Source organism: Chrysochloris asiatica, unplaced genomic scaffold (genome assembly GCF_000296735.1).
Source record: "Chrysochloris asiatica unplaced genomic scaffold, ChrAsi1.0 scaffold00001, whole genome shotgun sequence".
Classification (NCBI taxonomy): Eukaryota; Metazoa; Chordata; class Mammalia; order Afrosoricida; family Chrysochloridae; genus Chrysochloris; species Chrysochloris asiatica.
The window spans coordinates 47,547,792-47,574,766 of NW_006408519.1; the positions used below are offsets into that span (position 1 = coordinate 47,547,792).

A 26,975-nucleotide genomic window follows, 5' to 3' on the forward strand; every position below is an offset into this window, starting at 1 on the left:
CTGGCTGAGACCAGGGAGTCTGGAATCTTCTGTCTGCAGCATTTGAGCTAGCTGCCTGAGTCGCACATGGACTGGCTGAGACCAGGGAGTCTGGAGTCTTCTGTCTTCAGTATTTGAGCTACCTGCCTGAGTCGCACATGGACTGGCTGAGACAATACACAGGCACCCCAGCTGCTCAAAAGTAGGATTTCTGAGAGCAATGGTCAGGACACTCCTGGTCTTGAGGGGGAAGTCGTGGAGGAAGACCACCCATTACCCTGGTTCCAGGAACGTAGCGACACTCACTGTTGCTCACTGTCTGTGAAGTGTAGGTCCACCTTGAGCTGGAAATCTACTTCACTCAGTACATCTTCCACCTATAACAGAAAAAAAAAGTCCAAGGGATTTCAGAAGTATAGAAATTCCCCGAAGTACAGAAAAAGAACCTCATCACCAAATTAACAAAACATTCATGTTTACAGCCGAAGTCTTGTGTATGTTCCATGGGAATTTCTAGGTACTACATGGAGAACAGAAGGAAGGAGTAAGTAGGTAGGCAGGTAGATAGATGATGGATGGATGGATGAGAACCGAAGAACTTACCCTTTACAGATCTCCAGGGCTCCTCAGATATATAAATGACAGATAGATAGACAGATGGATGGGCAAATGGAAGAAAAGACAGACGGAGAGATAGCTATAGATTAAACTGCCTAGATGGTACCAAACATTTGCACTCAACTGCTAACCTTAAAGGTCAGTGATCTGAACTCACCCAGCATCATGGAAGAAATACCTGGCAATCTGATTCCATTAAGTTTCTTGTTGTTGTTAAGTGCCATCGAGTCGCTTCTGACCCATAGAGACCCTGTATGGGGTTTCTGAGGAGCAGCTGGTAAGCTTGAGCCACAGACCTTGCAGACCACCATGTTAACCCACAGCGCCACCTCAGGACTCCTTCCATTAAGGTTACGACTGAGGCCTCTAAGGAGCAGCTCCGCTCTACAACACATGCAGTCACCATGTATCTGAATTCATTTGACAACTGCTATTTCAGTTTGCTTACAGTTTCTTATTTCAGGTTTATGATCTGGAAGTCCATGGGGCAAATATTACCTGCAGGCACATGTGGTGTAGTCTTGATTTATTTATGTATCTGTTTTAATAAGTTGCAAGTAACAAAGAAAGCAGTTTCTGAAGTCAAGCTACACCAACTCCATTGCTACTGAGTGGGTTCTGATTCATAGTGGGCCCAGGATGGACTAGGAATGCTCCAGACAGTTTCTGAGACTGTAAATCTTAACAGAAACAGACAGCCTCATGTCTCTCCCACAGAAGGGCTGCTGAGTTCAAACCACCAACCTTTCGGCTAGCAGACAAACATTTAGCCCACTGCACCACCAGTTCTGGCACGATTTAATATGTTTGTGACTTTGAGAATTTAAAAAGCAAGCAATTTCATGTGACCTCTGAGGATTTACAACTCCTTCTGAGAATCATCTCTGGGTCTGGCAGAGCCGGGTCAGGGGTATGCTCTGCCATTTTCTACCAGATCACAGAGTTCATCTGTGCAACAGCTATGTCCTTGGAGCTAGTTTCCTGTTGAGACTTCCTGACCTCTGGTCCCCCTATGCCTGTAATCTGCCCACCCTTAGGGAAGAGACCAGTCCTAATTCAACTGGGACTGGTACCTGAAATAGAAAAAATATCAAGGAATCTTTATGGGATAAGTAAACCTCTCCCTCTCCCTCTTCCTTTTCTTGCTGGTGTGGCAAGAATATACCCTGGTCCTTCAGACATATACAGCGCCCATCTCCTTGGAAATATGTTTCTGATTAAACAAAATTCAGGCAGAGACATTGCATTGGATTTATCTTTAGAACCCCAGGGTTTAAATTTTGTTGTTAAAAACAACAACAACAACAACACTGAAAGGTTAACATTTTGCTGAATCCAGGTGCTATTTTGCACAATGACAAACTTCGCTTAGTGTACACAAGGCAAACATGTGTGTAGCAGACTTTCTTGCTAGCAGTTCATTGGAAATGAGGTTGTCAGAGTCAATCCTCTCCCACGACTTCTGAGCATGCACTTTCTCAGTTGCGGCAAATTCACTGTGAGCTCCAGGGTTTCACAGACTCACTGCAATTCCTTTGGAGAAAAATACTTTTGCTTCCGTAAGCTGTGGCTAAAGTAAGCGTGGTTATGTCTCCATGGGTGTCACCATAAACCTTTAATCCCCAAAGGCTAAAAATAGCAGAGTGAAGTCACGGTTTTCCTTAAACACTCATTCATCTTCGACCGCATGCTCTTCCTCACACACACACACACACACACACACACACACACACACACACACACGTCACTTCAATTCCCTTCCCTTTTGATTCTTCTTGGCTAAAGACACCATGTTCTGTGAAGAGACACTGCTTTCGCCACCAGGAAGCCCCCATGTATAATAGTGGGAATACTATCCATTCGCCATCAACTGAACTCCAACTCATGGAGACGCCATGCTTGGGAAATTAGTACTGGGCTCCAGAGGTTTTTCAGTGGCTGGCCTTTTAGAAGTAGACGATTCAGTCTTTCTTCCAAGGCACCTCTAGGTGGATTCAAACTGCCAACCTTCTGGTTACTAGTCCAATGCACTGGCAGTTTTCACTAGCCAGAGAGTAGGAGCTAATTGGTTACTACACAGCAGGCAGTGAGATACACTGTGTTGTTTAATGTGGACAAAACCGAGACAAGAAGCTTTATTTCTCATTTCAATGAGACAAGCTCAATGCTGCAAAGACATTTTCCTAAATTCAACTAGGAATCCTACACCTCGGGCTCCACCCAGGACTCTACTTCCTTGGTCTCTAAGGTCTAATCTGTGTCCTACATTGTACAAATGCCCTCTGGTCAGTTTCAACCCTCATACCCATAATGGCGACTCTTACGTTTTTTTCCTCTACTCTTAGCTTCACTACAGTCAAGTTGTTGAAACGGCAGCTTTGAAGTTAAGCTATACCCACCCTCACTGCCATCGAGCCAATTCTGACTCATAGTGACCCTGTATAGGGGTCCTGGGACTATAAATCTTTACGGGATCATACAGCCTCATCTTTCTCCCTTGGATTAACTGATGGATTTGAATCATCGACCTTGCAGCTAGCAGCCCAATGTATAGCCCATAATGCTGTTGTTGTTAAGTGTTATTGACTCAGTTCTGACTCATAGTGACCCTGTATAGAGTTTCCAAAGAACGGCTCGTGAGATTGAACTACTGACCTTGCAGTTCAAACTGACCTTGCTGTCCAGTGCTTATCCTATTTCACAAATGGGTTGAAGACCCAGCTCTGCCATTTAGTATCTTTATGAATTTGTTGTTGTTGTTGTTTTTCGGTGCCATCGAGTTGGTACTAACCCATAGCAACTCTATGCACAACTGAAACGAATATTCCTCGGTTCCTGTGCCAACTTCACAATCGTTGCTACGTCTGAGCCCATTGTTGTTGCCACCATGCCAATCCATTAGGGGTCGTCCTCTTTTTCTCCAACCCTCCACGTCACCAAACATGACATCTTTATACAGGGACTAATCCCTCCTGATAATATGTCTAAAATATGAGAGACAAAGTCTGGCCATCCTAACAAGGAGTGCTCTGGCTGTACTTCTTCCAACACAGATCGGTTTGTCCTTTAGGCAGTCCGTGGTACTTCCAGTATTCTCCTCCAACACCATAACTCAAAGGTATCAATTCTTCTACGGTCTTCCTTATTCACTGTCCAGCTTTCACATGCATATGAGGCTACTGAAAATATCTTAACTTGGGTCAGGTGCATCTTATTCCTCAAACTGACATCTCTGCTCTTCAACACTTTAAAGAGGTCTTGTGCAGCACACTTGTCTAAGACTAGCCAACCTCTAGAAGTTCATTTTCTCATTTGTCAAATATGGAGGTAGGATAATTACACCTACTCAATTGTTGTTGTTAGACACCATCTAGTCGGCACCGACTCAGAGCAACCTCATGCACAGAAGAACAAAACACTTCCCAATCCTGGGCCAAACTCACTACTGTTGCCATGCTTGAGTCCATCAATGCTGCCACTTGGCCAATCCATCTCGTTGGGGGTCTTCATCTCCTTCTCTGATCCTCCACCTTACCAAACATGACCACCACTCGTCTGTCAGTTTGTCATACTGCGGTGGCCTGTGAGTTGCTGTGATTCTGAAAGCTATATCACCGGTATTTTAAATACCAGCAGGGTCACCCATGATGGGCAGGTTTCAGATGAGCTTCCAGATGAAGACAGACTAGGAAGAAGGAGTGACGACCTACTTCCAAATATTTAGCCACTGAAAACCTTATGACTAGCAGAGAAACACCTACTCCATAGCACTGCTAATAAAATGAAATTAGAAAGAAAAATATATATAAAGGGCTTCACACTGTATGGAAGAAAAAGACAATTTTCAACAAATACTAGCTATTGTTGTTACTACTCTCAACCTTCTGCTGGGTCTAGCCATCCAAAAGGTCTATGACTCCACCAAAGTCACATGGCATTCTGCTCTCTGGTTTCACACACAAGCCTATGATCAGACTGTCTAGATTGATTTCTGACCCTAGAATTTCCTAGTGGAATGACATGGACAGATTATATAAATAGCCCAGGTCTTGGCAACATCATCTGTCTAAGGGAATCATAAATCATCTCCTCATGTTGTTGTGATGCTTTAGTGACATGTTCCCAAGCATCCAGCCATAGCTGCCACATAAAACACACCCAGTGGATGCACAAGGGGGCCTCAAAGAGCTCATGAAAACTTGTAATTGAAAGACAATTGAATTTTTCCAAGAACTTTATGAAGTTACTTCATAAATGCTGTTAGTGTTAGGATCACTGTGATTGCTGTTATAATTCACCCTGAATTCATACCACTCCCCAATAAAACCTTGCTATCTTATGGCATTGTGGGTTAATGCGCTGGACTGTAAAGTCAGTTTGAACTGCAAGGTCAGTAGTTCAAGCTCACCAGCCACTCCACGGAAACCCTATGCAGGGTCAGATGGGTCGGAACCAACTCAATGGCACACAATACAAATCTTCCATTTGTTCTGGACAAACAATTGCAACTCTGAGCTGTTTCATGGGCAAGCCTTCGGATCAACTTCCACTTAACTCCCTTCTCAGCATGGTGCTGTCTACTTCCCAAGGCTACTGTGTCACCTTCAAAGCATCCTTTCCATTCCTGCTGCTGCTGCCTCGACAGTGATGCTAACACTCAGGTTCTTGTAGCACCATTCTCCATGCCTTTGGTCTCTTGGACCCACTGTCCATATTTCTGCCAAAGCAAACTTTCTAAATCTCAGTTCTTTCCTGAAGGAACCATGCCTTCAGTACAAGGAAAAAGAGTGGCCTTTAGGAAGGTGGCAGCTATGGCTGGATTCTTGGGAACAGAAATGCAATGCTGTTCCCAAGCACCCAGCCATAGCTGCCACATAAAACACACCCAGTGGATGCACAAAGGGGCCTCAAAGAGCTCATGAAAACTTGTAATTGAAAGGCAATGGAATTTTTTCATGACCTTTTTTAAGTGACTTTATAAAATGCTGTTAGTGCATAGCTTAGGCAGCTCATTAACAATAACTCCACCTTCTTCTCTAAGATTCACTGGTAGCACAGTGGATGATGAGCTGGGCTGTTAACTGCTAGGATAGCAGTTCAAATCTACCACTAGCTCCAAGGGAGAAAGGTGAGGCTTTCTGCTCCAGTAAAGATTTACAGTCTCAGAAACTCTATACATGGTTGCTGTGAGCGGGACTCCAACACACAACCACCAACACTAGTTTCCTCTCTGCCTGGGAAGCTTAGTGCTAAGTTCATGGGCTGTCAGTTGCCACAGTATAGTTATCACACCACAGTTTGATCTATTGCATTGAGCCCTGACTTTCTGAAATGAACGGCACATCGGGCTGCTTACCTTAAGGCCTGCAGTTCTGACTCACCAGCTGCTCCGAGGTAGAAAGGTGACATTGGGAAAGCTCTAAAGAGCAGTTCCACTTTGTCCTGTAGGGTCGTTAAGTCTTGGCATCAATTAGTGGCAGTGGACTTTTATTTCTTGCTTGTGTTTTTAGTCCATCCCAGATTATTTGATTTTTTTTTTTTGCCTTTTTCTAGTCTATGTATGTTTACAATCCTTCTCAATTATTCTCTGGAATTACATGTTGTTGTTGTTGTTGTTGTGAAGTGCTGTCGAGTCCGTTCCTACCCATAGTGACCCTGTATAGGGTTTCCGGGAAGCAGCTGGTGAACTTGAACTGCCGACCTTGCAGTTCAAATGGCTTTGCAGTCTGGTACATTAACCCACAGCATGACATAAATGTGGAATTTTCTTATTGTTGAATGCCATTAAGTCGGTTCCTACTCTGTATAGGGTTTCTGAGGAGTGGCTGGTGGGTTTGAACCATGGATCTTTTGGTTAGCAGCCCAGTGAATATCCTACAGCACCAAACCGAAACCTCGTACGTGGAATTACATAGAGTGTTGTTGTTAAGTGCCGTTGAGTCCGTTCCAACTCATAGTGACCCTATATAGGGTTTCTGAAGTATGGTTGGTGGGTTTGAACCGCTGACCTTGTCATTCAAAATGACCTTGCAGCCCAGTTCTTATCCTATAGCACCCCACCAGGAATCCATATGTACAATTACATTCATTGAATTAGAGTGTAGTCAAAGACCACAGCCTTCAGTATCTCAATTTAAAGAAAACAAAAATCCTCACCATTGGACCAATAAACAACATTTTTATTAATAGAGAAAAGATTGAAGTTGTCAAGGACTTCATTCTTCTTGGATCAACTATCAACACTCGTAGAAGCAGCAGTCAAGAAATCAAAAGACATATTGCATCAGGCAAATTTGCTGCACAAGACCTTTTTAAAGTGTTGAAGAGCAAAAATGTCAGCTTGAGGTCTAAGGTGCACCTGACCCAAGCCATGGTATTTTCAATAACCTCATATGCATGTGAAAACTGGACAGTGAATACAGAAGACCGTAGAAGAATTGATACTTTTGAGTTACGGTGTTGGAGGAGAATATTGAAAGTGCCATGGGCTACCCAAAGAACAATCAGATCTGTGTTGGAAGAAGTGCAGCCAGAGTGCTCCTTGGCGGCCTGGGTGCTCAAACTTCATCTCACACACTTTGGACATATTATCAGGAGGGACCAGTCACTGGAGAAGGATATAATGATTGGTAAGGTGGAGGGTCAGAGAAAAAGAGAAAGACTCCCAGCGAGATAGATTGGCAAAGTGAATATTGGCAAAGTGAACAATTGTGAGGTTGGCCCAAGACTGGGCAGTGTTTCATTCTGTTGTGCATACGGTTGCTATGAGTTGGTACCGACTCGATGGTACCCAACAGCAACAAAATAATATACATAAAATGAAGTCCTGATGTGGTGCTGTGGGTTAATGTATCAGACTGCAAAGCCAATTGAACTGCACGGTCAGCAGTTCAAGTTCACCAGCTGCTTCCCGGAAACCCTGTACAGGGTCACTATGGGTCAGAACTCACTTAACAACAATGACATATACATAAAATGGAATTCTGGTGTAGCACTGTGAGTTAATGTGCTGGACTGCTAAGTTGGTTTGATCCACAAGGTCAGTGTTGAGTTCAAGCTCACCAGCCGCTCCTCAGAAACCCTATACAGGGTCACTATGGGTAGGAACCAACTCAACAGCACTTAACAACAACAACAACATAAAATACCAGCTCACCATCACACTCATTTACTCTTTCCAGCTCTTATTAAAAGAGCCCCCCATTTTTCTGAACCTGTGCTCAGTTCTGGCCCCCCTTTTGCACTCTTGTACCTTTACTGCTGAGCTGGCCTCTTCTTAATGTCCTGTGAGGGACAAGCACTGCACACCTGGAGGGTGGCCACAGTGGTGGCTGTGTGCGTACGTGATCACACACCAGCCGCCTGGCTCTCAGCAGTGTTCTGGTTGTCACGAGCGGACAGATATTCATTGGAAAAGAGCTAATTTATCCATTTCGTTTTTTATGAGCATAGCCAATTAACTTTAATTGTCATGGATTTGGCTGTAATGATCAGTTGTAACACTGTTTGCTTCTGTGTGAATTATCCCCAATACAACAGTAAATTCTTAGCTGCAGAGATAAGCCATTTGGTATGCAGAGGAGACTGCCTATCCATACTTTGTCCCTCACACTTAGGACATATTATCAGGAGGGACCAGTCCCTGGAGAAGGACATCACACTTGGTAAAGTGGAGGGCCAGCCCAAAACAAGGGGACCCCCAATGAGATGGAATGACAGAGTGGCAGCAGCAATGGGCCCAAGAGTAGCAGCAACTGCGAGGCTAGTTGAGAACAGGTATTTTTCCATTCTGTTGTACACAGGGTAGCTATGGGTCAGAACCAACTAAGCGGCACCTAGCAACAACAACAACATGCAAAGGAGAGGACTACACACTGCCCAACAGAAGCCCTGGTAAACCTCATCAGCATGGCTTGTTGCAACCTCACACACTTGAAAGTTGGGTGTTGGCTAAGTTCTATCTTGAAAAATGTTTAGCTATTTGGGACAAGAGTGAGACTTTGATGTTATTAAGATGGAATCATGGTCAAGATCCCAGAAATGCTCACTTCACCCTAGGAGTCGTTTGGGATCAATGTAACAAAGGGCAGCAGCCCATAAGACAGAGAGTCCAGTTTTCTTATTCACATTTGGGAAGCTGAACTTGAGCATGAGAGTTCCTACAACTCAAGGCACTCTATGGGTATCTTTTCCTCTGGTAAGTGTTTCACCAGGGTCCTGGAAGGAAATTAATGTTGTAGTTAATATGAGGAATCTGAGTAGGTTGTTTAAAGGGATACATGACAAATGCATGGGGAGCACCAAGGGTAGCTCAGTGTCTTGGGTTAATAAGCACAGACTTTTTAGCACTCTAGAGTTGGATGGTAAAGCAGAGGAAACAAGTACCAGAACTGGAGAGGAAGCTACAAGGAGAATGACAGTAGCTGGGACCTCTGGCAGAAGGACACAGAGAGTGGCTGTGTTGCAAAGAGTTCATAGTCAGCTCTCAGAGGGAAAACAAACAGCCCTGCTTTGTAGCGTTAGCCAGTGTCTGTGGTGGAAATACTTCCTTCACTTCTGATTTCAAGCCACCAATGTGAAGATACTACACAGAGATGGGCACACATTTGACCCTCGAAATCTGGCATAAACCAGCACCTGTACAACACTGGGTACAGCCAGCCTTGTGTCCCCAGCAGGGAAAACGGAGCCAGCTGATGCGTGATCTGGCCTCACCCCCTTCTTTTCTACCTCCCTCCAATCACCTGCAGGCTTGCTCATAGGCTGAACTCAATCAGAAACCAAAAGATGGTAAAATAATGAGCAGTCCATTTAGGCAGCTTCCTGGGGCACAGAGTGAGTCTAGATAGAGAGTCTATCAGATGATGTTGAACAGCATCCAATGGGAATGCGTTTTTATCTCTTCAATTTCCATTAGAGCTAAAGGATCTGTAGTATGGCATCAGAAAGAGGGATTCAAGGTTCCAGTGAGTTAGGTGTGTGGAATCTGGTGTGTGTTACTTCAGTTTTAATAGTCAGCAATCCTGGCCCCAGGCATGATGTGTGAGTGAAGGCTACCAAACAGTGTGCATGTTGGGGCAGAAGGGACCGCAAAGACCCTAGAAAGAGGAAGATTTCTAGCTCTGTTCATCATTAATTCATTTATTTGCCAATTAAGTTGTCACTGTTAAACATCTCCAGTGTGGTCCTATGGCAGGTACTGGCGATGCCAACAAAGATTAGACAGCCCCAGCTTCTGAAAAGTCTGCAGGATGGCTTGTACTTGAGGCAACATGGAATGAGTAAGTATATTAATGAAAGAAAGAGTAGACTACACAAATAAATAAAGACACATCATGCATAAATGTATACAAGCATACATGGGCACATACATACATATATACATACACGCATACATGTGTGCATGTACATATATCTATAAAATGCATGGATGATTTAAGATCATGAATTTCATCTATCAGATTCCTAAGAAAAGTCTCTTAACTGCGCCTTCTTTTACCACTTAGTCAGTGATGAATTTAAAGAGGCACGTGAGAGACTGACCACAGGGCTGAGACTTACCCTTTCACCATCTAGGAGCAAATGAGCTCGGAAGATCACCACATCGTTGATGGGCACCTCTTCATTCCTGTACAAGATCTGGAAGACACGGCTGTGCACAGTGCCCTCATGGACACAGGCTGAGCGCAGGCTGGTATTCTCTGCAAGACAAGAATCAGAGGAGCTGGTGAGGACCAACACCATTCCGGACCTGAGGCTATAACTAGAGTTTGTCCATCCCAAGGTCAATAATGGAGCCAAATACATACTACTTCTCAATGTTTGAAGGTTCAAATGAGTGAGACTCAATCCCACGATGATTTCTGTTCATAGGTTTCAGTGGGCATCTCAGTAGAACCTGATTCAATTCTTTACAATCTCATGGGATCCTGGCTAAATCATTTGCCATTTGGAGCAGTGTGATTGGAAGCTGGCTCAGGACACCTCATCTGATCTGATGTATTTCTTGGTCTTAATGAAGGGTTAAAACTAGGTTATGATGACAAGCCCAGGGCCTGAATTCTTGTTCTACTAGAGAACCTGATGCAGACTGGTTTCTGTAGTCGGGACTGAGTAGCTGGATGATACTGTAGCCCTGCCCAACGAACCACTGCTTCATGGACATGGGGTAGCCCCCCAAAAGATCATTTTCTTTTCTTTAAAAAAAAATGTGAATGACATAAAGGTTTAAAGGGCAAACTATTTTTCTAGTCACAAATTCATACCCACTTTGTTTTCTCTCATTGATTACAGTCCCCACAATGTAACATCACATATCCTGTTTCCTCTCTGTGTCTTCTGTTTCCATTCCTCCTTCTTTCCTAACCTTCTGAACTTTGTTCCTGGGTAAATGCTGCCCTTTTCACTCCACACGGTCAATTATTCTAAGATGTGTGCACCGCATGTGTGTCACTGTTCTTACAGATGTCTATTTTTGGGCTGAAAGTTGAGCCATGGCGGTGCGTTCATTTGCAGACCTGAAGGGTGACTGAGGGCCAGAGTCTCGGGGATTCCACCAGTGTCTGTTTGATCAGTAAGCCTTGTCTTGTTTTATGATTCTGAGGTTTGTTCCACATTTTTCTCCCATTCTCTCCATGACTTTCTAATGGAATCTTTTTCGGAGTAGACAGGATAGGCAGGCACCATCTTGTTCTTCAGGTCTCAGGACTGTGGAGATTGATGTGTCCATGGTCCTTTAGACTAATGGACTCAGTGTTTTCATGTGTCTTGGAACGCAGCGATGCTTCATTCTCCCAGACACAGGGAAACTGACAGTTTCATCTTAGGTAGCTGTTCACAAGCTTTTAAGAATCCAGTCGCTACCCACCAAAGTAGGATGTAGAACACTGTCTTTGTGGATTCTGTTATAGCAAGTGATCTTGGTGTCCTCTGAGACTATGATCCTGAGTCCTCAGTTCCTCAAAGTGTTTGGTCATGTTTAAGAAGCTGTCATAACTTTGTTTCCTGTATTCGCTACGACATTCAAGGATATATTGGCAGCATGTACAAATACTCATGTACAGACATCCTTTGTAAAACCTAAATCTGTATGTGTGGGTGTACTCCTACTTACCCTCTTATAGCCATCCATTCAGCCTACATGTCTATCGATGTATCTCCTGGCTGATGACCATCATCGCAGGCTGGTGTCTACAGCTGTATTTACTTCTGTCGCCTTTAATTCTTAACACTCCTCCCTGTGTCTTCCTCTGCAAAGGCCATCTTCTTCCAGTCTTCATCCCTTCTTTCTTCCCTCTCCCTTCCCTTCTTTCCTTTCTCTCTCCCTCCAAATGACTAATACAACCTGTCAGTTGTAGAATAACAGGGTACTTCTGGTTGTTCAAATGCCAGGCTTTTGGGGAGAATTTGTTCAACTTGTGTCCTCCAATACGTTCCAAATACTTCTAATCCCTAAACACGTATTGCAAGTTAAGGTATACTTCAGGAAGTCAATAAATATGCCCAATGATGTTGAGACTTCCTAAACCTACTGAGCAGGATAATTTATTGAGGGGAACATATGGGCAAACTCCTCTACATCACGTTAAGACATACACTGTGCAACTGGAAGACGTATGTTGCTAACATTTACATAATGTAAGGCAATGATTATTATTCATAAAATGACCAATGGTAGTGCACTTTATAGTTTACAAAATATTTTTCCAATGTGTAACATTCTATAATCCTCATAGAAAATGCCTAGGGCAAGTTTCTCTACAGATGAGGGAGCTAAGATTCAGAATAAAAGCAAGTGTCTTGGTAACTACTATATGGTAAGGCATTGCATGGATTCATCCTCATTGTTGTTAGGTGCCATCGAGTCAGTGTTGACTCATAGCAACCCTACACACAACAGAATGAAACACTGTCCAGTCTGGCTCCAACCCCACAATAGCTGCTATGTTTGAGTCCATCGTCACTGCCATTGTGTTAATCCATCTCGTTGGGAGTCTTCCTCTTTTTCTTCGACTCTCCACTTTACCAAGCATGATGTCTTTCTCCAGGAACTGGTCCCTTCTGGTAATATGTCCTAAATATGAGAGATGAAGTCTAGCTATCCTGGCTTCTAAGAATATTGAATATTGAAACATGATGAAGCGTGCCGGAGTATTATCAGGTACAGTACCACAATAAGAGCCCCTCAGGTTGGAAAGCACTCAAAATAGTACTAGGGAAGAGCTGTCTCCTCAAAGTAGAATTGACCATAATGACTCAAATGGAGTAAAGTTTTCGGGACTTTCATTTACTGATGGGGCACAATTCAAAATGGTTCATCCTCATATACACCCATTTAAAGGCAAGAACATGTCTCAGGCAAAGTAATGAAATACATCCATTTCCAAGCAAAGAGTTGTTGTTGTTATGTACCGTCAAGTTGGTTCCAACTCATAGCGATCCTGCATAGAGTTTCCAAGAGTGGCTGGTGGATTTGAACTGCCAACCTTGTGGTTCAGTACTTATCCTACAGTGCTGCACAAGGGATCTAGCAAAGGGTTGCTGTTGTTGTGAAGAGACGTTGAGTTGGTTCCAACTCATAGTGATCTATGACTTTCCAAGGAGGGCTGGTGGGTTTGAACCTCTACTTTGCATTTAACCAGTCCAGAGCTTATCCTACTATAGCAAATGGTAGGTCTGTGATAAAGGCATAATAAAAGAATGAAATAGTACAGGAAAGACTGTTCTTGATAGAGTAGTCTAGAAAAGGTCAAGAAAAACCCATCCAACCAGCTAAGAGAAACTGCTCAAGTGCCTTATAAATTGTCCCCTGATGGCTCATAGCATCTTTTGGAGCAGGAATAAGAAATCACTGTCAACTGAACAAAAACTACTTTGCGATTTTGGATGGAGAAATGATCACCACAAAAGTAAAATCCTAGGTTACTTCCCAAACAACTGAGACATTTCTGCTCTAGTTTATCCTTCAGTATGAGGGAAACTGAGCCCTGGTATGGCACTACAGAATAAGCACTGGCCTGCCAACCACAAAATCAGCAGTTCAAACCAACCCACCACACTTGGAAACTGTACAGAGTCACTGTGGTCAGAACGGATTGGTGGCACATGACAGCAACAACATGAAGGGCATAGTATTAGCCTTATGTAGTCCTAAGGAGTCCTGGTAGTGCTGTGGAATAAGCACTGGCTGTTAACCAAAAGGTCGGCAGTTCAAACCCACCAGCCATTCAATGGGACTTTTTATGTCATCGGGAACCCTATACAGTGTTGTTATGAGTTGGTATGGACAAGATGGCAGAGGTTTTGGTTTGGGTTTGTGTAGCATAACCTTAGAAGATATTGATGGTAAAGAGGCAGAATTCTTGCCTTCCATGCGGGAGGTCAGGTTCGATTCCTGGGCAATGTACTTCATGCAGAGCACAACCCATCTGTCAGTGGAGGCTTGTGCGTTACTATGAGGCTGAAGGAGGGAGGCTCAGCAGACCTTCCAGACCAAGGATTAGGAAGAAAGGCCTGGCAATAAACTGAAAATCAGTCAGTGCAAACTCTATGGATCGCAGTGGTCTGATCCACCAGTCATGGGGCAGGCAGCACAGAACCAGAGCGAGTGTTGTTCCATTGTGCGTGAGGTTGTCATACATCAGGGCTCACTTTATCACACCTAAAAAAACAACATCTCCTACAAATCTGCAAAAGATGTCTTTAAAGTATTATAAAGCAATGATGTCAATTTGGAAACTAAGGTGTGCTTGTCTCAAGCCATAGTATTTTCAGTCACATCACATGCATACACAACTGGAAAATGAGGAAGACCAAAGAAGAATTGATTTAATTGTGGTATGCATTTGATATACTTCAATACCATAAGTTCAATACTGGAATTCAAAAGTATCAAATACACACCATGGACTTGCAGAAAAACGAACAAATCTGTACTGGAAGACGTACAGCCAAAATGTTTCTTAGGAACGAGGCTGGCAAGGCTTCATCTCACGTACTTTGGACACATTATGATGAGAGACCAGTCCTCAGAGACAGACATCGTGCTCAGTAGAGAGTACGCGAAAAGGAAGCAGACCCTCACTGAGGTGGACTGACACAGAGGCAGCAGCAATGGGTTCAAACATGGGAACGACTGTGAGGATGGCACAGGACTGGGCAGTGTTCCATTCTGTTGTTCACTGTGTGACTCAAAACTGACATCTAACAACAACAACATGCAGCTCCATGTACATCTGTTGGATTCGAGTTGCTATGTCTTCTACATAGAAGTGATGCTTGCCTACCAAAGCCTTCCTGTTGTTATTTGCTGTACTCAACCCTTCATCCATCACTGGCAAGGACTCACTGATGTATAAGATCAGACCAGCAACATGGCAGAGGAGGGATGGAATAAATACTCTGAAGGTCAAAGCAACACCAAGCTGTCTTGTGCCAGGGGGACAGAGAGCAGAACAGTTCCATCAATTGCTCTCTAGCAACCCCAGTGTTGTCGTGGTCAACATGGGCACAGCCACTCTGAACTCCTGATTGTTTTTAGACACAGCGAGGGGCAGCCATGTTGGATCCTGGCACAAGGCAATTTCTGTGCAGTTATTACCTGACACAATGATGACTTTTTCATGTGACCTAGAGAATAAGGCCCAAGTGAGCACATTTCCACTGAAATAAGAGATTAAGCACCTCTGATTCTGAGTAGATTCGCAAATGAGGTCACAGGGCTCAGTGGTTCTAACTGAAGGTCACCAAATGCCGCGAGCCCCATTAAGCCCAGAATTAGTCATTTTTCATTCTCTGTGGGGCTTTCTAGGTCAATTTCTCATCATTATTAAATAGGACATGACACAGTTCTCTTTCTACAAGGGAGGGCCCACTGGTTCTGAGATAATCTGTCTGCAAGGGAGAGCTTGGTGGCACCAAGATAATCTCTGGGATTCTGGGCATCTGTGAGACTCCCCTGTTTTCTCTGTCTTCATTAGAATCCTCTCTTCTTCTTCAACACCATCCCAACACTGAAGCACATGGTCATTAACTCCACTCCCTCAGCCCGATATGCTTAAGTCAATGCTGCATTCCTCTCTTTGGTAAGGCCGGTCCTGGAAATGCACAGGCTGCTCATGTGCTCAAGTTGTGGAGACATCCTCAACAAACACAAGCACTTACTCATCTCATCAAATGCAGCTCAGTTCAACCTCCTTCATGCACCAGGCACTGGGCACCCCACGTCTCAGAAAAGGGGATACTCTATGCACCCTTTAAGATCATGTTTGTATTTAGGGATGCAACCCCATCTTGCTATGGGAAAACAGTCATTTTTTTCTCTTTAGAAATTTACTTACTTTATTGCAACCAAGAGGTCCAATGAGAAGATACAGACTAGTGCTTGCCACACAATTTCTCTTCTTCTGTACCTATGTACTAGAGTTAGGACCACACAGAAGTATCCAAAAAGGAAGAGTTTGAACTTTAAAGGAAAAGAGGTAGAAGAAAAGAAAGGTGAAAGAGCCCCTGGTTAGTACAACGAGCAAGTAAGCGCTTGACTGCTAATTCAAGTCCACCGTAAGCTCATGGGAAGAAAGTCCTGGTGACATAACTTTTAGAGGGAAAATAGCAGCCACTGAAAACGTTGTGGAGCACAGGTCTTCTCTTATTCATGCAGAATGACCATAAATCAGAATCGACTCATTGCCAACTACCTACTGGTATTCTACAACAACAACAACGTGATTGTGAGACAATGTTAAATGTGAAAAGAAGAAGAAGGTAGGAGAATGAGGAGAGGAAAAAGAGAGCAGTGGGCTAGGGAAAAGGCAGAGGGATAAGAAACTGGCTCCCCACTCTCAAAAGACACCCCCCTTCAAACAACTTAGTCTGGAATTGCAATCCAGAGTGCAAGAGTAAATCAAGTTTTAGGTTGTACCAGTTTTTCCAAAACCAATGAGTGACACTGGTACTTTGCATGCCTTTTGTACCTCTGAGATATTCAAACTTCCATACACCACCCATATAAGGGTGAACACACCATCCCCAGAAGGTCTATGGTACAGAAATGCCATGTGGGTACTGCCAAATCAACAACATCTCTGTGGGCATTTGCTTGTGAACAGAACCCTGACCCCACTCCAAGTGACCATGATTATCCTAGTGACCACAGTGGTGCCTGCATATGGACACTCCACCAACCACTAGGTTTGTGCCAAATGGTCACAACACCAAAAGACTAGCCCAACACACAACTGGTATTCTACAGGCCTAAGTCAGCTGGGTGAGGATAAGATGCTGAAAGGTTATCACTGATCCAGACCACATCGTTACTAAAGAATCCTCTGATACATCAGAACCCGCCCAAGTGGGAATGAATGACCCTTTGGATCATGAGCCCCTGGAGGTAGGGACCTTAGTTTTCAAATGGCTTTGATGAAATCAATTCTAGACATACCCTCACCACCTTCTAGCCAGGGGGCAGCGGATAGACCATTTAATCTGAATTTAAATGAGGCAAGAATCAGGCCCTGCCTAGTATCCAAATAATTGGGAAGGCTAAGGAGCTCTGGTAGCGTAGTGCTTACGAATTGGGCTGCGAACCACAAGGTCAGCAGTTCAAAACTACCAGCTGTTCCTAGGGAGAAAGATGAGGCTTTCTGCTCCTGTAAAGATTTACACCCTCAGAAACTCTGTAAAGGGTTGCTATGAGTTGGAACCAATTCCATGGCACCTAACAACAACAACATGAGCTACTATGAGTTACAGTCTTTGCTTTTAATTGTAAAAAATCTCCAAAACAGAACTGATTTCCTGGTAAGACACAGTAAACGATTTTTTATTTTATTTTTTTTAATGCTAGCTGAGTGTCTCCAGGAACAGGCAGGACATAAAGTCACATTGAAAGATTATTGTTTTAATCAACTATTTCTTGGAATGGGTAGACCAGGAGGACACCTGGAAATAGTGCTCATCATTTTCCCATAGATAGTCTGGTGTCTTCCATTAGCTGTGGACACACTACCTGGCCAGAGGCCCAAAGGGCACACATGGAAGGGTGGCTATGGTCGTGGTCCTCCAGTCGTCTCTGACCCACAGTGACCCATGTACAACAGAACAAAATGTCACCGGGTCCTGAAGCATCTTCTCAATTGTGGGTTTGCTTCCAAGCATTGTTGTGGCCACTCTATTTTGAGTGCCTTCCAGCCCGGGGGGCTCACCTTCCAGCATCATGTCAGCTGAGAATCGGTTTTCATTCTTCCTAGTTTGTCTTAGCCTGGAGACTCTGCTGAAAGCTGTTCACCATGGGTGTACTCTTCTGGTATTTGAAATACCGGTGGCCCAGCATCCAGTATCAGTGTAACACGCAACTACCACAGTAGGACAGACTGACAGACAGAGATAAGAGTTGTAGGTTCCTGATTCCTGGTCAATTCCACAAGGAAACTCTAAAGAAGGTCAATACCAAAGAAGACATCAGGGTCTGCTAGAAATTCTTATTTCCAGAAGGAGCTTGACTACACCAAAGAAGCCAGTAAAAGCATGCTGGGATCTCACACTCAGCATTGTCTATCAACGCTAAACACACTTGATAACTTAATTACAAACCACGGTGACCCACCTGTTGGTGTGAGCCCAGGAGAGCCCTCGTTAGCCAGCAATGTACACTGCTGCCTGACCTCCGAGGTAGGAGGTCAGTGTGTGGCCCCTCACTTACTGCAGTTACACACCAGTCCCTGAGGGGTCTCTTTCAAACTACACCCAACCACTGAGATGTCTTACGTGCTTCCATTTTGTTCAGGACCATAGTTCAGGACATGGCCTTGAACCTTTGTGAAAAGCAGGGATGGGTTTCACAGGAAACATGGGATTGCTCTTGGCTCTGTCCATATATGCAAGGTGCACCTGGGAATAAAGCACCTGCTCCACCTGAGACTGTCTCCCCAGCTGAGTTGGTGACACACACATAGAGCTGTATCTTGGCTGACATTTCTATTGTCATATGAAAGAACACCAAACATTGCTCGTACTTTCCACTGAAAGTGCTTGCTGTATTATATGAAAGCAAGGAGGCTTATGGGTGCAGCAGGCTAAGCATCGGGCTGCTTCCTGCCAGGTTGGTGGTTCAAATACACCAGCCACTCCACAGGATAAATAAAGATGCACAATCTGTTCCCAAAAAGTTTTACAACCTTAGAAACTCTAGGGGGAAGTTTCACTTTGTCCTTCAAGATTTCTATGAGTCAGAAGTGGCTCAAGGGCAGAATTGACTCAAACACTTGTCTTTCATTCACACAGATATAAGTGTATGCTCATAATCACAGATGAATATGCTGTTGAGATTTTTTCTTTGAAATATATTTAGACATTATTAATTGATCACCTGCTATGCATTGCTGAGGATTCCTGGTATGTTGCTGTAGGATTAGCACTGAACTTCTAGCCATGAAATCGGCAGTTCAAATTCACCAGCCACTCCTCAAAAATGCTATAAAGGATCACTATGAGTCAGAATCAATTTGAAGGCACTTAACAACATGCTCATACAGTGTTAAGGAGCCCTGGTAGCATACTGGTTACGAATCGCGCTGCTAACCTCAGGATCAGCAGTTCGAAACTACCAGCTGTTCTGTGGAGACAGATGAGGCTTTCTGCTTCTGTAAAGACTGACAGCCTTGTAAACCCTGTGCAGGGTCGGCACATAACAACAACAACAGCAACATGCATTGCTGACTCATAGCAACTCTGTATGACAGAAGAGAATGCTTCCTTGGGTATCCAAGGCTTTCAGTCTTTACAGGAGCTGACAGCCTCATCTGAATCCTACAAAGCACCTGGTGGGTTTGAACAGACCTTTCAGTCAGCAGTTCTAGAAGGTCACTGAGTCAGGATCAGCTCAACAGCAGTGGCTTGGTTTGGGTTAACGTGCTGGGCATGTGAGCTGAGATGACCTGTGAAGACACCTGCAGCAGAGCCTGGCAACATTATCACATGTGTCCAGAGCACGGCGGACGGCTCTGCTGCTGGACCCACGCCACATCACCAGCTGCTCTGAAGTTAGTAGAAGATGTAGCTAATATGACCATCAGCTGTAGTAGAGCAGCTGCTGGCAGGGCTTGTGAGGCCCGTAGGAAGATGATGCTAGGTTTCCGCTGACCCCAGGAAGTGGGCAGGAATGGGCATTGCCAGAAACAATGGAACGTTGCCACCTTGCTGGCTTGGGTTGAGGTGTTTGACTACTCTAGCACCAGATGGTCCACAGGTAGAAATGGTGACCGCAGTATCATCTGCATCTGGCAAGAGGGTGACACCTCCACCATCCTGTCCTGCTAACAGGAGTTGCTACGTCCACGATCTTCATGTCTCTTCCCTGGGCTGCCTCCTCCTGCACCTCCCACCTCTCTGAAGATGGATTTCAAGCTGCTGATGCTCAAGTTTTTTTCTCTGTTGTACACTGTGTCCTTTCCCTAGGGGAATCTCGACCATCCCCGGCTGTATATCCTACTTCTAGGGCCCTGGGTGGTATAAGTGGTTACCCCATGCAGCTGCTAACTGAAAGGTTGGAGGTTCAAGGCTAACCAGAGATACTACCAAAATAAATAAATAAATAAATAAATAAATAAATAAATAAATAAATAAGCCTGGCCATCTCCTTCAGCCACTTGAGAGTCCTATAGAACACAGTTCTACTCTGACACACATGGGGACGTTATGAGGTAGGGTCCACTGGACAGGGATTGGGTGTGGACAGATACCATTTCTAAGCTGAGAAGCTGAGTACTCTCCCTTTCCTAACTCTAGCCCCATCTCTCTCCTGACCATACATGGTTCTTTTCCCACATGACATCACTCTTCAATGTACACCTTGAATCTAACATATCTGAGATGCAATGTTTGATTCTCTTCTTCAAACATTGTCCCTTAACCCCACCCATATCAATAAATTAATTACTGCCTGGTCTCCAAGCCTTCTTTTCCCTCATCCTCAGTGTTCAATGAAGAAATAAACAACATCAAATTGGCAAAATCTCCTGCAGTAGACCTCTTTAAAATGTTAAAGAGCAAAGTTGTCACTTTGAGGACTAAGATGTACCTGATTCAAGCCACGGTATTTGGAATCATCTCCTATGTATGTAAAAGCTGAATAATGAATAAGGAAGCCTGGAAAAGAATTAATGCATTTGAAATATGGTGTTGGTGAAGAACATCAAATACACCATAGACTGCCACAACACTGAACACATCTGTCCTGACGGAAGCACAGCCAAAGGCTCCTTACAAGTGAAGATGCTGAGATTTTGTCTCATGTACCGTGGACACGAGCCCAGGAGAGACCAATCCCTAGAGAAAGATACCATGCTTGGTAAAGTGAAGAGTCAGAGAAAAAGAGGAAGACCCTTAATGATATGGACAGACACAGTGCCAACAACAATAGGCTCAAATATACCAGCACTGTGAAGAGGACAGAGCCATTCTGTTGGGCCCAGCATCCCTATGAGTCAGAACGCACACGACAGTACCTACAAAACAAAGACCTTTTCAAATGCTGTGGATTCACACTCAAAATACGGTTCTGGTGACTCTTGCCTTCCCTCTCCGCTTTCTTTCAGTGTGAAATTTAGAATACAAAACACCTCCACCATCTTTCCTTTCCACTCTTTAGCCCATTAACTAGAAAACACCATCAGACGCCATCACCCCCAGGGCACTTGAAATCAAAACCGTGGCTTCCTTGCTCCTCAGTGCTTGGTCAGAAGCTGATGTCCCAGAGCTGGCTCTGTGGGAAACAGAGCTGGCAGTCTGTGCTCAAAGTGACCTAGTGGCTGGGAATTTGGCAGCGGTGATTAATAAGCATTTGTGGGAGCGAATTGAACCCCAGCTCACAGAAACTGGTTCTGTCTCCTGCCAAGTCCTCAGGTGACCTAATACATCTTCCAAACCAGAACACGTCCCCTTGATCAACAGCCAGTGAGGTTTCCTGAGAAGGGCAAAACCAAGTCTCCATCCCCAATTCCCAGAACCCTTCCTGGTAATAAGTCACCAGGAGATTTTCGCACGGCAGGCAGAGAGCCCTGTGTTAGTGACTCAGGCCATCTGCCTGGGCCATATGCTGCTCAAGGAGAACTAAGTATATCTGCAATTGTAGCTAATCAAACAGTTGTGAGAGCCAGGGTGTCCCCACCCAATCACGACCCCAGCATGTTCCAAAGAGGGCTGAGCTGTTCTGGAGCTCAGGGTGACCTTGGCCTTCATTTGAAGCAATAGAACACGTGGGGGGCGTGCCTTGTTATCAAAATAGTGGAGAGTTCTCCAGAGTTCCTGCTGATTGGTGAGACCAGGTGGTAGCTGTACCTTTTTTTTTCAGAGATGGATAAAGGAAGAGCCCCTTGGCAAGGCTGGTCCTACCTCAGATACTGAGCAAAACCAACCTGATGGTCCAGGAAGATTCAGCTCAGCTGATTTTACCTCCAACTACCTCAGAGCATTGAAGTCCCCCTTTGCCCCTCCCCAGGCCATGAATGAGCAGAGTTAGTCTGGTCACCAGGACATTGTGACCTGAACTCTGTCCTGAGGAATATTTTCTCCACTGGATCCCTCTCTCTGTCCATGAAAACTTATACCTGGGTCATACCCAGATAGAGGGGCGGGATTTCAAAATTGGTTAGCCAATCAATGCTGACCAGGGTCCTGCTGTCCAGCTGAGGTGCCAGGCATTTGCCCTGTAGGGATCACAGGCAGTGGGCAGAGGAAGGAGAGGACTTGTAAGGTTCAGGGTAGTGGCCATTACAACAATTGGTCCCACTGGATGTTTTGTTGCTGTGAGTTGCTGTGGAATGAACTCTGACTCGTGTGTGTAGAGTAGAACTGCTCCACAGATTGTCAAGGCTGTGACCTTTCCCAAGAAGACTGGCAGGTGGTCTTCCGAGGCACCTCTGGGTAAGCTAGAAGCACCACCCTGCAGCCAGTGGTGGAGCGTAATCATTTACAGCACTCAGGGCCTCCACACCGGATGTGCTGTTTGAACACTGGGCCTGGTGAACGTGGACAGGGGACCTCGCGTAGCTCAGGTTGGCCACCTTTGTTCAGAATTGTTCCTGCAACTGTGTGTTGCCTGCTAAGTTTCACAGAGTTGCACCTGACTTCCAACCCCTCTAAACCGAACTGTAGACTTCTCCTCGGTGACACAGTCTGTCTGGGCCTGGACGTGGCCATGATGCCAGGCTCTCTTCCTTCCAACTCCAGCCTTCTCAGCCACTGGATACCCATGCTCTCCCAAGGGCCCACGTGCCTTAGAGTCAATGCTTAACATATGACCTGGCTTCTGATGAGTCACCCTGACTCAACTCTGGCCCAACCTGGACCTAATAACTAAGTTTCTGCTCTGCACAAAGAGGTACTCCTGCCACACTCCATGGCTGAGTTCCAGGATGTTTCTTTATCTTCATGTTCACACTCGCACCTTGGACCCAGCCCAGAGTTGGACCAGGTTTATCCCCATTCATTTATGTGAAGATTGACACAGAATCTAACTCCTTCTCATCCTTCTGGCTTACTGCAGACTCTTTCTGGTTTAGCAAGCTTTCCTTAACTATCCAGTAAGAGGGGATGTTCTCTGGATTCTATACTGCCTAACAGCCCTCTGCAGATATTCTCTAGCCTATCTTATCTACTGAACCCCTGAGACACACACACACACCATGTGTTAAAAAGAATAACAGAATCCCAGACACAAGCTGCTCTTGAAGAGTATCCAATATCATTCCCTTTCTCTGAATGAACATTATAATTTACTACAGAATCAATCACTTCCTGCCCATCAGAGGTGATCAACATGCGTTTTGTCAACTGGATAGATCTAGCAGGATGACGCCATGGACAGTGGAGAGCGACTTGAGGCCACTGCGATATAGGGGTGGGGCTGAGAAGGTAAGGTCAATAATCCAGTAATAGGATGCTCTTTTAATCATTTTGTTTTCTGGAAAATGGAGCTAATATTGTCTAATAATGGAGCTAACAGGGTGCCCTGGTGGTGCAGTGGTTTAAGCAAAAGATTGGTGGTTCAAACCCTCCAGTTGCTTCAAAGGAAAAAGATAGGGCTCTCTGGTCCCATCAATATTTACAGTCTGGAAAACCCTATGGGCTAGTTCTACTCTGTTCTACAGTGTCTCTATGTGTCAGAACTGACTGATTGGCAGTGAGTGTGGGTTTTGGATTTGGTGTATATCAAATGATCATAAAATATACAGTTAGTTATTTGACTTATGAACTCATAGTGTGACTCTGTAGGATCCGCACTGGACTGCAGACCACAAGGTCAGCGGTTCAAACCCACTAGTTGCTCCTTGGAAACCCTACAGAGGGTCACTATGAGTCAGAATCAACTCAACGGCACTTAACAACAATTCAATTTATGTTCAATGTTCCAGAACTTTCTTAATTGAAACTCTGGGGACATTTGGCTGACAGTGACTCCTGCCATGCCAAATTGTTTCTCAGAAGAGCAGCTGTATTACTGGTACTTTGCAGAGGGCTGAGCACAGTGCTTGCTGAAGGTAGACAAGCTGTATGTTTAATTTCCTTTTCCTGCTGCCATTTTTTCCCCATTAAGCTGTCCATATCCTTCCAGATCTGGCTTGTCTGTCCCTTCTTCAGAAGTCCTTCCTTCTGTGTTGGGGGTGCTGGTAACCCCTCCTCGGTTCCTAGCACAGACTGTACCAGTCATCTAGCAGACTTTCACCCTGCGCTGCAGGGCTCTGTGTCTCTCCATTAGTGGACAGAGATTTTCTCTGAGCTTGGAGACTATAGTATTCAGTTGTGTGGTTCTGGCTTCTAGCAAGGAGCCTGGCACAGAGGAGGGCCACTGTGGTTTTTAAATGAATTAATACCTTCATGCTCATCTCAAACTGAGCCAGGATAGTGACCTCTCAAATGCCCCTTATAAAGGGTTTTCCCAGTGGAAGGCATTCTTTAGGGTAGTTGAGCAGCTGAAGCTCTGAACGAGGAGAGATCTGCATTCAAGCCTGGTTCTCAGCCACGTAAACATCACTTCTCCTTTACGAGCCTGTTGTTGTTACTAAATGCTGTTGACAAAGTTCTGTCTCATAACAACCCTGTAGAGTGTTTCCAAGGAGCGGCTGGTGAGTTTGAACCACCGATCTTGCGGTTCAAACCAACCTTGCAGTCCACTGTTTTACCTCACAACAACACACCTGGACTCCTTATGAACCTAATGTTTCTCATATACACATGACTCACGACACTGTCTTCTTTGAATTACTGCTGTGAAGGTTGGATAAGACAACGATGGAGCAAATGCACAAATGGGTCAGAATGGAGAACCTAGAAATAGATCCACCTACCTCTGGAGAGTTAATCATTACCAAAGGGACAAAGCACATTAAATGGAGAAGAGATAGTCTCTTAAAAAATGATGCTGGCAAAACTGTTTACCTGTTTGAAGAAAAATGAAATAGGACCCATATCTCGACACCATAGACAAAAATGAAAAAAAAAAACAAAAGGCCAATGACTGAGATGATCATTAGTACTGAGAATGCTCGTCTGCCCTCCCCATCCCTCTGCCATCACACCTTTCTTGATTCCCTTTCAGACCCGAGAGTAGTTTCTCACTTTGAAGACACTTGATCCCCACGCAGCTGTTCCCATTCCACCTCCGTCACCCTGTAAACCACTGGAGGGCCATCTGGGTCTCTTCTCTGTGACGTGTCAATATTGTGAATAAAATAGATGCTTAATAAGTGTTTGGTAAAATGCGAGGGTGAGTCTGGGGACTATGACCATCCCCAAAGTGATGCTGGGTACTCACTAGTTGTTGTTAGGTGCTGTGGAGTCAGTTCTGACTCATCTTGACCCTATGAGCAATAGAACAAAAGGTTCCCTGGCCCGGCACCATCCTCACAACCGTTGTCATGTCTGTGCCCATTGTTGTAGCCACTGGGTCATACTACCTCACTGGGGGGACCTCCTCTTCTACACAGACTCTCCACTTCGCCCAGTCCAATGTCCTTCTTTACAGACTGGTCCCTCATGATAGCACGCCCAAAGTGCATGAGAGACTAAGCCCATCACACTTGATTCTAAGGAACATTCAGGCTGTCCTACTTCCAAGACACCCTTGTTGAGGTACACATTAAAGGAAGGCAACTTGTCTCAGCCACTATCCTAACACTGAAGATTCAGACATTGGATCTGGGGCTGGGAGGTAAAAGAAACTCATGTTAGGAGCCCTGGTGGTCCAGGGAGATTATATGAAGGGTTATGAACCACGAGGTCAACATTCGAACCCACCAGCTGTTCCATCATGGAATCATGAGGGTGCCTGCTGCCTTACAGACTTATAGCTACGAAAACCTTAAGGAGTAGTTCAACTCCAACCTAGAGCATCACTATGAGTCAGATGACTCGGTAATAGTGGGTTTCTTGTAAACCCATTTTACAGATAGGAACTGGAGGCCCAGAAAGATGAAGAATCCAGTCTAAGGTCAGAACCAGGACCTGACTCTGAGTTCAGAGGCTGGCTCCACATTCCTCAAGACCGCTCACCACTTGGTAACTTTGTATTTACATATCCGTGTGAGGACTGTACAATTCTCCCCTACCTGTGAGAAACTCAGATTGCATCCCTGGCCCCTATACCATGTGTACAACCACCACCTACCTCTCTGTCTGTGGAGGCTTACATGTTGCTAAGATGATGAACATGTTTCAACAGAGCTTCTAGACTAAGACAGACTAAGAAAAAAAGATCTGGTGATGAACTTGTGAAAATCATTCAATGAAAACCCCATGAATCACAATGGTCTAATCCACACCTAATTCCATGCATGGTGTAGTGTTGGAAGCAGTGTAGTGTGCAAGGGGTCACCATACACAGGCAGCCCTCAAGGGCCGCTAACAACAAACACATGGATCCCCTGAGGTTCAACAATCTGTGGTTAATCTCAGAAGCCACCGAACTTGGCATCAGGACAGAGAAAAAATCCTTCCCCTTCTTTATTTTACATATTCAATGTCTTCTTCTAGACTAGATCTGGCCAAGTGGTTTTAAATTATTGTCAGCATTCTCTCCTTAGACATAAAACAACAGAACTAGATAGGAGTGAATGCCCAACTATGCATAACTCTGTGAATATGCTCAATGCCACTGAATTCTGTAGTTTAAAACCACTTCTTTTATGTTATAAGCATGTCACCTCAATTAAACCAATGAAAGTTCTCCTGGGACTGGAATTTGGCATGGTAGAAAGATCGGCAGGTTGTACCATGACTGGATGATTGTTGTTAAGTACCATCGAGTCAGTTCCAACTGACAGGACCTATAGTTTCCAAAGAGTGGCCGATGGGTTTGAACCACCAACCCTGTGATTAGCAGTCCA

General features: G+C 44.7%; 1 protein-coding gene across 1 annotated transcript in view; it reads right to left on the minus strand.

The window, feature by feature from the left end:
• The window catches only part of FAM135B (family with sequence similarity 135, member B), a 181,707-nt gene that overhangs the window by 92,319 nt on the left and 62,413 nt on the right, over positions 1-26,975 (minus strand). The window contains exons 3-4 of the mRNA XM_006830848.1: positions 10,159-10,298; positions 286-356 (exon numbers count right to left, since the gene is read on the minus strand). Coding sequence (XP_006830911.1) covers positions 286-356; positions 10,159-10,298 — 211 coding nt within the window. The remainder of the gene's footprint in view (positions 1-285; positions 357-10,158; positions 10,299-26,975) is intronic.